This window comes from Leptonychotes weddellii, chromosome 13 (genome assembly GCF_054177405.1).
Source record: "Leptonychotes weddellii isolate Sample4059 chromosome 13, ASM5417740v2, whole genome shotgun sequence".
Taxonomy (NCBI): domain Eukaryota; kingdom Metazoa; phylum Chordata; class Mammalia; order Carnivora; family Phocidae; genus Leptonychotes; species Leptonychotes weddellii.
In genome coordinates this window covers 79,420,353-79,435,862 of record NC_138381.1, presented here as the reverse complement: position 1 = coordinate 79,435,862, position 15,510 = coordinate 79,420,353, and the positions used below count along the sequence as shown (strand labels likewise).

The window sequence follows — 15,510 nt, the reverse complement described above, 5'->3', positions numbered from 1 at the left end:
GTTTCACGTCTACACTTTGGCATTAACTTGGTGATTGTGCATAAACCCCCTTCAGGAGATGCTCGGGCATCAGTACCTGTGTGTTCAGGGCTGGGACTGGGGTGGGGGGGTTTCTCTTAGATGCTGCTCACAACATGAACACACAGCGGCTGAGTCCGTGGGCTGACGGCGACACACTTTATTCTGTGGACTCCTTTCTGTGGACACGTTGGACTTTAGTTGCTGGTTTTGAACAATGAGTTACAGGTCATCAGAAGGCAGGTGGGACGTGTCTGTGCTGTGCGGCTTGCCCCTAAGTCCCGTAGCGGCTAACACCACTCTCTCCCCGCCTCCCCCTGCCTGGCCCCTAGGAGCCCCCAGGAGCCCCCAGGAGCCCCCAGGAGCTGATCTGGTAGACACGTCTGGGATGTTCTCTGGAAGCCCTGACAGGTTTTGGATGAGGTTCTGCCTTATAACTGATGTTGTTTATCGATGATTCCATTGAAACTGGCGTGATTTGGACCGGACCGGCCCCACTGGCCCAGAACTCTGTCTCTGGTGTTCACCCAGGGCCGTGCGTCCGCGGTGGCCCCGGGTGGGCACGTGACAACATCAGGCGAGCGCCCTCACTCCTCGATGCTTCCCTCGAGGGTCTGGACGAGGCTCTGATAGGTGTCTCTTTCCGCCTGCCATGAGTGATACCTTCTCACGTACTCCCTTCCGTTGGCCACAATTTCTTTTTCCAACGCAGGATCACGAACCAGTCTCTTTGCTAATTGAACAAACTCCTGCAAAGAAGGAGGTGGAAGAGAATCGGGTGTAAATAATTGGCCAGCAGGGATTTGCAAACGGCTGTGCCTGGGTTAGCTCCCGGCCTCTCCCTCGTCTGCCTCCCGTGTTCTGGGGACGTGGCCTGTAGGGGGATGAGGTGGGGACAGGACAGTGCACGGCTCTGACCCACGTGGTGGGAACGTTAATGCTCCCCACCGGGTCAAGGAGAAAGCCTCCCACTCTTCCTCTCTGCCGAGGGAGGACAGTGGGGTCGGACCGGCCGCACATCATCACCATCAGCAGCAGCATCTGTCACGTGCTTGCTGTTCAGAATCCAGGATGGGGGGATTTAATGATGGGGTTTATGCCCCCTCTCTCCACCGTGTGCCCCGCGGTGGCTCTAAGCAGTGCCCCATACGAAATACACCACAATTTCCAAATCAAAACGTACGACTAGTCAGGCGAAGCAGGATAAACAAAGCCACAAATAACTTCACATCAGCTCAGATACGAGTTTGCTGCCAAGTGAGTTTTGGCACCAAACTCCCAAAAAATCAAATTGCTTTTCAAGCGCTTTTTGGATTTTGGAATTGCAGAAAGGGACTGGGACTCTGGGCTGTCCCATGAGTCCGTTCTCAGAGAAACTGGAGGAGAGAGAGGTTCAGGGGACGTGCCAGGGTCGCAGAGCAAGTGGTCCGCGGCCGAGACAGGACTGCACTCAGACCATTCGGCCCTGGACCCATGTCCCCCTCCTCTGGTCTCGGCAAGCGAAGGCCAGAACGTGAGGGAACACCGTGAGCGGAGAGCCGGCCCGGAGAAGGCTCCTGGGGGCACAGGAGTGACCACAGCTACGTCAGGGGCCTCAGAGGATCAGAGAGGACGAGCAGAGCCCTCAAGAGATGTGGCAGTAAATCTGCCATGAAGTCATCCTGGCCGTGCCTCAGGGACACGGGACGGATGTGAGGCTTGCTGGCAGAGGTCCTCCAGGGGAGTGGGCTTTGGGAGGCAGACCTGGGGGTCCAGGTGGAGGCCGCCTCCAGCCCCTGCAAAGGCTCCTGATCAGCGCTGTCCTACTGAGGCTGCGTGCGGCCACCTCGGCCCACAAACCCTCAGTGGAGGGGGACGGTCACACCTGGGCTGGTGGCCGCCGTCCTGGTCCGCACGAGTGGCCACACACTGCCCGTCAGAAGCGGGCACAGCTCTCCCTCCCTCAGACCTCAGCCACCAGCCGTGCCTTCACGTGGCTGCAGCTCGCGGCCACGGCTCTCTGGACCGCCAGCTCCGGGAATGGCCCCGACAGGCAGGAGCCCCTAAATGGCCAGTACCCCGGCCATCGGGGCCGTGTGTCCTCCCTGCTCCAGCAGTCACGTGCGCTGAGGAGCACGCGCCACGTCTGGCGTGCGCTGCCCCGGGGGAAAAGCTCACGGTCTCTACGTCCGCGAGAACAAGAGCGCAGATGGATTCACCACCCGTGACAACCAAGAGGCTACAGAGAGCCCCGTCCAACCGGGAAGGGAACGCGTCCCACCTGCGTGGGTCCTGCAGAAATAGGAGGTTGTCTCCAAATGCTCAACTGTGATGCTTCTTCATTTAATTTGTATGTTGTCGATTTTTCTGTAAAAAAAATGTGTGGCCATCACAGCCTAACTCCAGGAGATGGAGACCGCGGGGGCTGCGTCAGCACCGTGCCCACTGCGCTCCTGCGTCCCGTGCACCTCACAGTTCCTGTTCGTCCCCTTCATTCCCTGCAGGCCCGGCACGCGGCGCACTGCGCCCCTCCTGCTCCCCACACGCTCGCCGTCACGCCCCAGCTTCCTGCGCGGGGCTCTGCTGCCACAAGGGCCCTTCCCTGCGGGCCCCTCGTCCGTCGGGTCCAGCCTCATCCTCGCTGGGCAGAACCTGTGAGAGTCCCAGGAGTCGATCCCTATGACATCCGATGGGGGTGGTGCCCGTGGTGCACGGGAAGAGGCTGTGCGGCCCTATCCCAGAGCCCCCTGCCTGGCCCCCAAACCCCACGCGCGACTTGGACTCTTCCCTCCCAGCTTCCACCTCCAGGACCTTGCTCAGTGCCCGCCGTGTAGCAGGGCCTCAGGGAAAGTTCTCTAACTCACCTGGTGCATGCGGGACCCAGTTCCCCTGCCCCGCCTTGCAGAGACAGAACCCACTACGCTTGTCCTGTCGCACGAAGCCCAGACTCCTCTTTCTGGCTGGTGAGACTCTGCACTCCCGAGACGCCTGAGGACCCCTAGCCTTCTCTTGTGTCTGGAGGGCAAGACGTGGTCCCCAGCTAGGAATACGCCACCCCGGACACGACCTCGCTGGGAATGTCACTGCCATGTGACAGTCCCATCCCTCACTCACACAGAGAGGGGACAGGCCTTGTCCAGAGCAGATGTCTAACGGGTAGCCGCCCAGCAGATCTTCCCCTGGATGGTTGGATGGTTGGAAGGCCCACAGAGCGTCTAAACTAACAGCCGACTGAATTATCAACGTTTACAAATGGGTACAATCCAAGTATAATTTGGGAATTCCAGCCCCTCTTCAAACACAGCAAAGGCTGTGACTCGGGCCTGTGGGCCCAGGGCGGCCGGCAATGGGCCCTGTGCGGACCCCTTGTTCACCCGGGGCACGTGGTCTCCCCCGCGGGCCCCAGACACGAGAGCACGAGCCGCCTGGCCTCGCGGGAGCCTCTCTCAAACCCACTTCTTCTCTGTTCTCCCCCCACACCCCCGACAGCCACACGGACTTACCACACGCCTCTTCCCTCAAGACCTCCCTCCTGCTGTCGGGGCTGACCAAGGCACTAACGGGATTAGCCTTGGTCTTTCACCTTCTGTGGCCAGATTCGGAGCCGCCAGGAGCCCCGGGAGACAGCGCGTGCACACACAGCTAGCTTGGCCACGAACCTGAACCTGACGGCCAGAAGGCGTGGGCTCTCAGGACACCACACGTGGGCAGCAGCCTGTCCCCCGACCGCACCTATGATGCAGAGGTTGTCATGGGCTGTGAAGACGGGGCCGCGGGGTGCCAGAGGCACCAGGAAGGGGTCAGGGAGCGAGGGCCCAGGCACGGACTGCCACAGAGTAGGGGCTATGCTCCCAGAGGGAAGGTCAGGACTCTGCCCCCACTGTTGGTTTAGTTTTATACAAAGGTTCACAAAATAAGAGGATAAGGGATGCCCTTTGACAACCACTGAGGTCCTTCAGGCAAAGCCTGTGTGAGGTTTGTTTGCTGTTTCGAGGGTAAGTCGGGGGGTGGGTCTGGCAGGTGTGAGCGACCAGCGACCTCCCCGCTTCCTATCCGGTTTCTCTGTCGTCTCCATCAGGGATGGAGAGCTCACGCTGAGCTGCCGACTCCAGATCCGCCTCGGACGGCAGCGCATTCACGGTTTACACGTGTGCATCACCCTGGGTAGGCTGGCTCTCAGGCCCGCGAGTCCCCCCTTAGCAAGTGAAATGCTGCTCCGGGTCCATATCTGAACTCAACCTTCCACACTCTGGCAGCCAGCCAGCGGTTTGTGCACCTGAGCCCCTCGTTCGCGGTGACTCTAACCACGTGGCCGGCTTATTTAAAATGCATTTTGTTTTGGAGGCAGGCTTCCCACCCTGCGCTCCGTCGAGTCCAGTCGTGAGCGTAAAGAAGACAAAAGAAAGCTGCCTGTGACAGCCGCGTCTAGCGCACTTCTCAGAGTGTGTTAAAAGACGCAGCCTCCCCCCATGTGAAATCTAAAGTGTTCTTTTTTTTAAACATCCTTTGTGACACCAACGTTCCTGTTTTAGAATCAAAGTAAGTCCCTGACTTCGTGTGGCGCAGCGCCGTGTCTGGGAGCAGGGGGACGCGACCCTGTCGGGGCCGGGGTGGCACTCGTTGGCAAGTGTCAGAAGGACTCCCCTGCCGGACACTCTGTAAGACCGCCAGCGTGCTTCTGTCCTCGTGCTCAGACTCATGGGCAAAGTCAGAGCCTCTGGAGTTGAGCTACAAAATAAACAGACGCCGTGTTTGGGGAGGTGAAAATAAAATCTCTGCCAGGGCGGAGGCAACACTGTCTGACCTAAAAGCTTGGCGGTGTTGATTTCCAGGCTTCCAGAGGGCGGCAAAAAGCAATAAGCCTTTGTTTGGAGAAGAAGACAATAACTGCTGTCTGCTCTTCCAGTCCTGATCCTCTCCGGCTCGCGGGCGTTGCTGCCAAAAGGGAAGGGTTAGCGGCCGGGTGCCTTTGGCTGGACAGTCACACGGGAGCCAGCGCCCCGGGCCGCAGGGAAAAGAGGTGAGCATGGTCATAGCAAGAGAAAGGGAAAGCTGTCTCGGATTAAGCGTCCGCTGCAGGAAATGTGAAAACTGAATTTTCAATTATTTGACTCGACAATAATTTTTAAGTATAAATCCCTATACTCTTGAATATAACCTGTGCTCTAATAAAGATGCTGGTAGACAGCACCTAATTTTTAAAGACTCAAAGGACAAAGCTCAGGCCTCAGAGACCTACTTCCTGCCACCGGATGGTAGGTGGCGGCTGTGGCCGTGTCTCTCCCGTGGTGACAGCAGGTCCGGAGCCCCGGCCACGTGCCGTGAGCACACACAGCCCTGTGTGTCCCTCCGTCCGCCCCCATCACCCCTCCAGGAGGCAGCAGGGATGATGAGCTCCGCTTGTCCAGGAGAAAACAGAGCTCAGAGACTCAGGCCAGGCCATACGCCCTGCCCACCGTCCCCAAGGGCCAGCTGCAGGCAGACACACACGGGCCCCCTCCAGACCCCTCCACACACTTCCTGGAGGTCCCCACACACGCGTGTGCCCTGGCCTTGCCCACCCTCCGCTGCACCATCCCATACATTATTTTCAAACACACGTGGATGTGATGCATATGCAGAAGTACTGGCTTATTCTCTACGTTGTGTTGAGGTATCACAATGATCAGATACACGGCAATCTTCTGAAAACCAGTAGGTGTCCTAGAAATCTAAGGTTGTTTCTGAAGAGCACCTGCTTGGAGATCAGAAACCCAAGCATCTCAGAGGTGACCTGACATGCTCAAGGCCATGCCGCTCGTCGGAGGCAGAATCAGGAACAGGAGCAGGTCTTGTGTTTGGGTCTCTGTTCTAGGTTTTTCCAGGTCACACGGCTGCTCCCGTGGCCACAGCCGACATGCTGCACACAGGGCTCCCGCCCCCGGGAGGCAGCACTGGGCACTGGCCAAGAGATGGGAATGCCGGACTGGTGAGGGAAACGCCGATGGAAACCGTTCCAGACAAACCCTTCCTTACCTGCGGGTCTGAAAACAACAGCCCTGTGACCTCATGCTTCACCACCGCCGCGTTCCCGGGGATGTTCCTGGCCAGCACGGGGACTTCCAGATCCATCGCCTGGGGACGGGAGAGAGAAGACAGGTGGGGGGTGGTGATCAAGAGCTTCTCTGGCGCGATGAGCCCGGGTGGGGAGAGTAACATCTATGCCCGCCGGACCTCGGGCACCTCACCCGATCGAAACATTCCACTTTCAAAGTACATACTGCATTGTAATTACTTACTGTTGCCGGTTCTGGAGAGCTCTATCCCGCAAACTTTGACATGATTACCGCAATGGTACAAAGAAACCCCCTCTCTCCAAATGTGCGCTTGACACTTGTGCAGTGACAGTTTGGAGAACACATCCTTAATTATCCTCATTACTCCCCATGAGTCGTTTTCCCCCAGCACAAGCCATGTGAACGGTGCGGGAGGATCGGGCATGTCTCTCTGGCACGCAGACAAGAGTAAGAAGGAGCATGATTTATCATCCCGATTATTCACTAAGCAGGCTTTCCGTTCCCCGTGGTCTGGATCAGCACATGGCATCCACCGCCCAGCACAAACTGGCATCAGGACCTCAAAAGATGCCCTAGAGCCCAGCGGGCAGAGTCGGCCTCACCTCCCCAGCAAGGCAGCATCTCTCTGGTTCTCCTGCGGTTTTGGGGAGCCCGACCTGGAAGGCTCTATTTTGGCCTCCTACATTGAGCCTCCTGGGGCTACTTGGACCTGGGACCACTCACCCCTCCTACGGCAGGTGCCCTTCAGCACATAAGAGGGACATCCCTTTGCAACTTGGTGTCCACGGGCAGGACTGACTGACTGGCGCCAACAGCAGACCAATAATCTGGCTGTTACTCTATGGAAGTGTGTTTTAGGCACTCTGACTCTGCCTGTGGCATCTCCCTTCATGTAATAAACATTCGGTCACAAAGGGGTGACATTCCATTTTCAGAAACGTAAGTTACCCACCTGCAGCTGCAGCCAGAAGCCTGTGACACAGAGGCCTTCCTCTGGCAGGTGCTGCAGCAACAGCCGAGCACCCAGAGCATGGTGTGACACACAGCAGATGCTCAGTCAATACCGTGGAGCCAACGCCCTGGAAGCATCTATGCTGAATGAATTCCGAGTCAGTGTTGTCCACTGTAGCCACCGTCACCGCCGGCTGTCGTCTCGGTAGGCTCGTCTGGTTTTCTCTTTCTTCTTCCCCTATGTCATCCCAGTCTACTTTGAGTTTAAGATCTAGGCCCTAGAGAATGCAGAGCTGGCAAGAGCCCTGCTGTCGGCCCGCCTCTGAGCCTGTTCTGTTCCCACCATCGGGGAAAGTGGGAGAGCTGGTTTGACTCATGGATCAGAGTCCCCGCCGTCCTGCTCCTCGCCAGCCGCCCAGCTGCTTCTCCAGCGCAGCGATCATGGGTCTCTCTGTCAGGCTCTCCTGTTGGTGTTTCAAGAGCACAGAAGGTCTCCAAGTCAGATTTTCCGTTGTCATTTTGTAGGGTCATGTCTGGGATCTTCGAGTGGTCATCACATCTGAGAAGGAGGCACCTCACAGCACAGGGGAAAAGTAACCTGAAATGGCCACATCCCAGCACCAGTCACAAGAGCTTCCGGACTCCTGGGTGGCCCGGGTTCTGACATACTGCAGGTGCAGTCTGGCGTCCTGGAAGACAGCATGGGGCCAGGATCAAGAGGCCTCGGTCTTGAATGAAGATCTCGGTCTTACTCTCTTTGCTCCGGGCCCACATGGTGGGCGTCGCCCTCAGAGTGCAGCGCTATCACTTGGAGTGATGAGGAACCCTGACCGGGCCCCCACCGCACCCTGCTCTGCCCCACAATCAGGCATTCGTGAAGTTGCTCCCACGATCCTCCTGGGCTGCCCAGGAGCCGCTGAGGTAGCAAGCGCACTGATGTGGTCCTAGATGTCTCCCTGGGTCCTGGTTGCATCTTTTGGGAATGAAGGACTAAACTGTTCTCTAGGCAGCACATGAAAAATTCAGATGTCATTTTGCACAAATACCATTATGTGGTTTGTGGCGTAAGCTGCCTAGCACATCAGCTACATCAGTCATGAGGTCGTAACGTAATGATGGTGAGTGATGCTGGGAGTCCTGTGGCTTGTCTCTTCACTTGTCACACGGTGTGCGTTGCTGACTCATTAAACTAGCGCAACACACTGTGATTTCACTTTTAGACATTTGTCAACTAACTGCCGCGTCCTCCGCACGAGCGAGACCTTTGAGACTGCCTTGTCACACACCATCTCATGCCAGGGCAGAGCTCAGAAAGAGGGTGATCGACATGTCAGGGTGCTTCTGCTGCAGGCGGCCCCCACAGCATTTTCATACTCAAAGGGTACATTTATCCTCTGATTTTGGATAAGCACCAGTGTATTTGTGAAGAATCTGTGGCAGACACAGAGATCGAGAGGAGCTGTCTATAGATGTAGATGTAGAGATAGACAAATGCGGATTTATGAAACCGACGACCAGAGAATCACAGGACCAGCCAGCCGATCCTGAGAGATAACAGTTTAAATCCCTGTCTCAGGCAAAGAAGATCTTATTCTCAGCCTTCCTGTTGCGTAGACTCGCTTGTGTATCAGCTCAACCAGTGCTCCCCGAGCACCCATCCTACGTGGAAGGCTGCGCACCACAGAGAATTGTCCATTCGTTGTCCACTTGTTGGACAAATGTTTGTTATCAACCTGGAAATGGCAGGACGCAGGAGGCTCAGGTGAGGGGAGCAGTTGGTTGAGGGGGGATAGTGAGGTGGTACTGCACAGTAGGAGAGCCTTGCTTGACACAAAAGGCCATAAAAAGGAAACAACATGTCAAACCAAAGGAAGTAGAAGGAAAGCAATAATAAAAGCAGCAATTAATGGAAGTAGAAAGCAAAAGCAAAGCAACTGATACATCCAAATAGATTTTCTCCGAAAAAAAATCAGTGGAATAAAGAAGTCACCAGCAACCCTGATCACGAGAAAGGAGAAAGCAAAACCAGATAGACCGAGCGGGAACAGACCACTGAAACTCAGAAGAATTTTACAGTCACAGGAGGATATTTACAGAAGTCTTTGCAAATAAATTTGAAAACCTAGCTGAAATGTGTAGTTACCAGGAAGAATGCTTCTTACCAATTAACCCTGGTAGAAGTAGAAAAGCTTAAACAGATCAATTTCTAGAAGAGAAAGAAGTTATCCGGGAAACCATCTACAACAAAAGGATCATCTCAGACGGTGTCACAAGGGAATTCTGCAAAATCATCAGACTGCATCGTCCTAGTGCTGCAGGAACTGTTCCAGATAACAGAAAAGGAAAGAAACATTCCAAGTAATTGTTATGAAACAAGTTCAACAATAATACCAAAGGATGAGATAGAGGGCATGGGAAAGGAAGCCACAGGCCATCCTCATGTCTAACTCTCTCCATAAAAACCTAAAGAAAAGAGTAGCAAACAGAATCCAGCAGCACATAAAAAAATCACGGAAACCAACCATTGCAGTTACTACATTAAACGTGAATGGACTAAACACCACACTCAAAAGGCAGAAATTGTCAGACTGGGTAAAAATAGCAAGACTCACTGTATTCACTGCCTACAAGAGATACACTTTGGATTCAAAGACACAAAAGTTTGGAAGTAAAAGGGTGAGAAAATATACCTGTGAACAGTAACCACAGAGCTGCCCTGGTGATCCTAACACCAGACAAAATGGCCATGAGGACAAGAACTGTTCCTGGAGACAAAGAGGGGCATCTCGTGGTGAGAAAAGGATCAATACATCAGGAAAACATAAAAATTATAAGTGTGCACACACCTAAGGACAGAGCCCCACAGGACCTGAAGCAAAAACTGACAGAATTGAAAGGAGAAACAGGCAATTTAATCATAATAAGAACTCTCGAAACCCCACTCTCAGTAACTGATAGAACAACTAGACAGACAACCATCAGGGAGACAGAAGCTCTGAACAGCATTAACCCACTTAACCTGACATTTACAGTACACCCCCCAGTGGCTACAGAAGACCCATTCTTCCCAAGTACACACAGTTCCTTCTCCAGGATGCATCATGTGCTAAATCCAAATAAATAAGACAGTATATTCAAAAAGACTGAAGTCATAAAAAGTATGTTCTCGGACCACAGTTTTGGGAACCGGGGTATGGCTGTGGAAAAAGGGGATATAAATGTGGAACAGAGGCGGGGACTTACATTTGAGGTATCATATGAATGCATGTGTACATATGTGTCTGTCTGTCTGTCAGTCTCAGGGAGAGGTGATGGGGGAGATGGAGCACAGAGGTGAGCATAGGTGAAGGGTCTTCAGCTACTCATTGTACTGTTTTTTTATTTCTCTGGGTTTTAAACTTTTAAGTCAAAATGATGATAATTTCCTTAAAGTGCATGCTCTGAAGCTCTCCTGCTTGGGTCTGAATCCTGGTTCCTTTATACACAGCTGACCCTTGAACAACAGGGGTTTGAACTCTGTGAGTCCAAACCTGCTGGTGGGCTATGAGATGGTGCGGTCACTTTGGAAAACAGTGTGGCTCCTCCTCAGAGGGTTAAACAGAGTTCCCATGGGACCCAGCAACTCCACTCCTGGATACAGACCCAAGAGAAACAGAACCATGTGGCCAAGCAAACACTTGTACACAGATGCTCACAGCATTATTCATCATGGCCAGGAAGTGGACCCAGCCCAGATGTCCACGAACCCGTGAGCAGATGCGTAAGGCAGTGTGTCTGTACGATGGCGTATTTCACAAATACAAAGGAATGAGGTCCAAACGCGTCCTACAGCATGAAAACATTATGTGGGTGACAGAAGCAGGTCCCAAAAGTCCCCATGTCGTCGGACTCCCTTTATAGGAAATGGGAGGAGGCAGATCTGAACGACAGAGAGTAGACTGGTGTTGGCGTGGGGGGCACGTCGGGGAGAAACAGTGAGTGACTGAGGATGTGTCCAGGATTTCTTTCTGGGGTGATGAAAATTTCCTAAAATTGTTAATGCTGAGGGCTCACAACATGGGAATGTACTAAAAACCCCTGAATTGCACACTTTGACTGCACTAATGCTTTAAATGAGTGGACAGATGTATGCTCGTTATGTGAATTACATCTCAATAAAATCGTTGTATTAAAGAAGCATTTTAAAAAGACAGTGCAAAAGACCTCTGAATTTATTCAGAGTGTGTCCTGTAGTCAGGGACAAAAGCCCCAAATCACAGTTTATAAAAGACATGCTCACAGATTGTTTTTCAATAAATTTAGTTGCCCAGTAAGTGAATACTCCATTGCTAACATTTTATTGCTACAGTACTAAATCAAATAAAATGTTAAATGTAAGTGTGGTGATGTCATAGAACATAAATTAATGAGTTTTTCTTTATCTCGAAAATGTCTTTGTTTTCGGTCTGGTGATAAATTTTCAGGCTTTTTCTTTAATGCCTTGTCTTGGCTGTATGGAAATAGCACTTACTAGAGACCGCCTTCATCGGGGACAAGTGAGGTCGCGCAACACGTGTCCTCGCGTGGCGAGTGTCTCCTGCGGGATGGCCGCTGTGGTGGGTTGGGAATGTTTTCTGCGAAAGCCACGCCGTCGCTCCTGGGAGGAGGGCGGCTCACAATCAGGCAGAGCACCAGGCACGGACCCGGAATGTATCTGGTCCTGGTCCCTCCACTAGTACTCCTGCTGTTCCCTCCAGCGGTTCTCTTCCCGCAGATCGGGAAGGCTTTTCTCGTCGTTCAGGGCCGAGTTCAAGGCCACGCTCCCGCTGCAGGAGTGTGCTCGGGAAACACGGCACCGCAGACGGGGCGGCTGAAACCAGGGAAGGTGCCGCCCCGGTTCCGGAGGCCGGGAGTCCGAGAGCGAGGTTCCGGGCTGTTGCTTCTGAGGGCGTGGGGAAGGCTCTGGTCCAGGCCTCCCTCCTCGGCCCGGAGATGCTGTCTTCTTCCTGGGTCTGCGCGCGCCTGTCTGTCCAAATCCCTTCTTCTTACCAGGACACCCCGCACAGTGGCTCGGGGTCCACCCTAATGACTCCTCTTAACGCGACTGCCTCTGTAGAGACCCCGTGTCCAGAAGAGGTCCTGGGAGTTAGGACCTGGACCCTCGGCTCACACTCACCACTGACCAGCACTCCCTCCCCGACGGCTGACAATGGCCTCGCCTCCCACCCTGTCGCATGGCGCCCCCCTTCCCCTTCGTTTCCTGCCCAGAGCTTATTATGTTCCTTTATGGGTGGCCTCGCTTCCGGTTTCCAGTTCCTTCTTTCTGCTCCAAACAAGGGCGTAAATTCCCTAGGATCCAGGACTTTTCTGTGTCCTGCTCACTGCTGTGTCTCCAGAGCCCAGCCCCGAGCCAGCGCGTGCACCCAGCACACCCCGGTGGAAGGAAAGAGTGCACAGGTAATGCGATGACTGTTTCCAGGCTCCAGGCTCCGTGTCCCCGAGGCCTGGGGGCGGGGCAAAAGCTACGTAAAGGGGGCCTGATGTCGTGTATTCACAGACAACGCACTCTGAAGTCCTCTCTTCAAAACTAAACTGTCGCTAGGAAAGGAAATGTCTTCAGAAGGAAGAAGCGGGTGGGAAGGCTGTTTTCATACGGCCAAGACACGGCACTCAGGAATCTGATGATCGATTCTTACATCGCTTTCTCAAAGCGTGACGTCACCTCCTTAAAAACAAGCTGCCTGGAAGAAAGGCGAGGTCCCAGGGCCAGACAAGGGCGCAAAGTGGGTCCGGACAAGACCTGGCCTGGCGGCGGCGTCTTGTGCTCGACGGCGTAGGGAGATGGGCGCGTGTACCCTGCGCACGCTTTCCACCGGTGAACGCAGACAGGGCTCGTGCAGCGCACGGGGGTGGCCAGCAGTCCAGACCTGGGTCTGGGGTTCCGACAGTGAACGGTGTCTGTGCCGGGTTCGGTCCGCCCGCATCCGATTTCTCCCCGCGGGAGCTCTCCACCTGTCATCAGTGGATGGAAACCTCTGATTCCACCTTGGAAGGAAGCTTTGTAGCTCGTGCCCCATTTTCTGCAGAGCTGCCATAAGATTCCAGAGACCCTGCCTCCCCTCCACGTGCATATCCGCCTCCAGATGCAGCTGCCGGGGCTCCCTCCGGCCAAAGCCGTGAAGCGCGGGCCATGAAGGGTGGGCCCCGTCACCTGCATTTACGGAGGGAATTCTGATTTCTGGAATTCCGGATTTTCTCGTGGAGAGGTTTGCTTGGGTTTTCACGGCCTTGACTAGCACGTGTCCAGTACAGGGACCGCTGCCTGTCAGGTGGGGACGAGGCGGGTCCGAGCATCCCCTGACACAATGCGCTGCATTCGGATCTTACATTGCCGGGGTTAGAAAGCTTCTCAGCGCAGAGGCCCAGGGCATTTGGGGAGCAACTCTTGGATGCAAGAGACAGTCTTGCGCCTTGAAAAATACTTCACCTCCCTGCAGGCCTCTCCCCCTCACCCCGCTCTAAATGCCTGTGACACCCTTCTCATTGTGATGCCTCAGAAGGCCCTTCACTCTGTGAAGTGGGAAGGACACAGCCGGGCCACACACCCAACACACTTTGAAACTAGCCACGGCCAAGAGGGCACAGAGTCACAGCTGTGCTCGGAGAGCCCTGCAGGGAGGCTTCAGTCACGAGGGTCTGGGCCCGGAAGCTAAGAGCCGAGAATTCTCCTGTTACTCTTGGCTGTAGAATACGGCCTTCCTTCCCCCTGGGCAGCAGAAACTGACCGGGAGGGTAGCACACGCGTGTGTGTGCGTGTGCACGTGCGTGCGTGTTCCGGGTGGGGGGACTGAGGTAAGAACATACTTTTCTGTATTATTTCAACTTCATTCGATGCAACTCCACAATCAGCCCAAACTGGAAACCACAGATTCGCTGTAGGAATATTCACCCTACTGCCCACACTTCTAGCTCGAGCTTGATTTTTGGAGTTTCTCGGTAAGAGATGTATTTTAGCAAATGAGATTTTTGTATGCCTCCATGAGAAAACAAAGTTAATTCTGGGAGGTCGAAAGATCCCTTCCTTCAAAAGTGATATGTGTTCATTCTGTGATTAACCACTTGGGTTATCTGAATGGATTCTAATGAAATGCACCCAGACCACTCCCCTGAAATCAGCTTCATTCAAAACCCTCAACCCAAAGGTTATTTTGGAGTTTGCAAAAGGAGCACAACATCAACATTTAAGACAGTCACATTCGCTAACAGCTGCCTTGCCTTTGAAGGAAATGAGGTTTGACAGCAATTCATCCGCAGTGAGATGCGCTGGGCGCCAGTGATGAAATCATTCCTGAATTCTACTTCACTTCTTCTTGGGAACTTGAGCAAGAAAATGTGTATTTACATACAAAGGAGCAGTTCAGCACCGGCTCAAGGACGGGTGGGGTAAGAACGTGCCTTTCTGAAGCTGTCAGGTGGGGTGCGAAGGCGAAGGGCGCGGCTCCTGTGGCTGGATGACGCCACCCGCCAGCTCAGATGGAGGTCTCGGCCTGAAGACGAGCGGGTCACGGTCCACACTGCACGCTCTGGCATCGAGGCGTGGACATGCAGCTCGTACCCCTGGCTCCCGGTGTTGCTTTGGGGTTTGCGCTTTGCTTTTTTTTAAAGGAGGCCACAGGAAATACTAGGCATGAGACAACAGTCGGTCCTTCAGTTTAGGGAGGATTATTTTTTGGGGCTGCTTTCGTGATTTACTGTGTTGTGTGAAACACTAAATTGTACCTTCTGCCGGCAAGTGCAGTAAATTCAGTTAGTGTCCAAAGGAAGAAATGGATGTTACAAATAGGATGAAAGGATGGCCTCGCTCTAAGCATGCATTTCTCCCCCAGTGAGACAGAACACGTGAAACCGCTTCAGAGGCCCAGGGGCGCAACGGCTGGAGCCTCCTTCTCTCGAGCAGGTTGTATCGTGAGCTAGTCCCTAATTAGGCACATCTGCCGCGTGCATGGCACGTGTTCAGAGCTGTACGTGACCGCTCGTGACCACATGCATGCTGTGACTCATGACCGAATGTTCTGGGCGAGCTCCGGGACTGAGCACTGGTCTGGACGGAGCGAACGGAGGCCACCCTGTGCCGAGCTTGCTCTTGAAAGGGAGTCCAGCCCGCAAGGATGTGACCGCAAAACAAGAGAAAGGAAAGTCCTTTCTGGAGCCGAATGCTAGACGAGGGGATCAGCTCTCCCCTCACGGCCCTGCCCACTCCCTCCCCGTGCACCCGTCACCCCTGCTCCATGGTGCGCACCCCCCCGCCACATGTGCAAGCCCCAGCATTGTTGTCCCCTGAATGCTGGGATTATAGAGCATACTGAAAAGGAGGAGAAGAAAATCAAGAGGAAGGAGACTTCTTGCCCAAACACACCTTCATCCCATTTCCTGGCCCCACCTCTTAGAACCAAAGCGCCCTTCCATCTAAGATATTTAGCGGGTCAGAGAGGTGATCTAGTTTCATTTTATTTTGTAGCTGCCAAGG

General features: G+C 54.0%; 1 protein-coding gene across 5 annotated transcripts in view; it reads right to left on the bottom strand.

Annotated features, from left to right (window-relative positions):
- Positions 1–163: 163 nt before the first annotated feature.
- The window catches only part of GLT1D1 (glycosyltransferase 1 domain containing 1), an 82,662-nt gene continuing 67,315 nt past the window's right edge, over positions 164–15,510 (bottom strand). For all 5 annotated transcript variants that reach the window (XM_081802407.1, XM_081802410.1, XM_081802411.1 and 2 more), the window contains 2 exons: positions 6,013–6,111; positions 164–767 (listed from right to left, as the gene is read on the bottom strand). In XM_081802407.1, the coding sequence (XP_081658533.1) occupies positions 606–767; positions 6,013–6,111 (261 nt within the window). In that variant the 3' untranslated portion in view covers positions 164–605. The remainder of the gene's footprint in view (positions 768–6,012; positions 6,112–15,510) is intronic.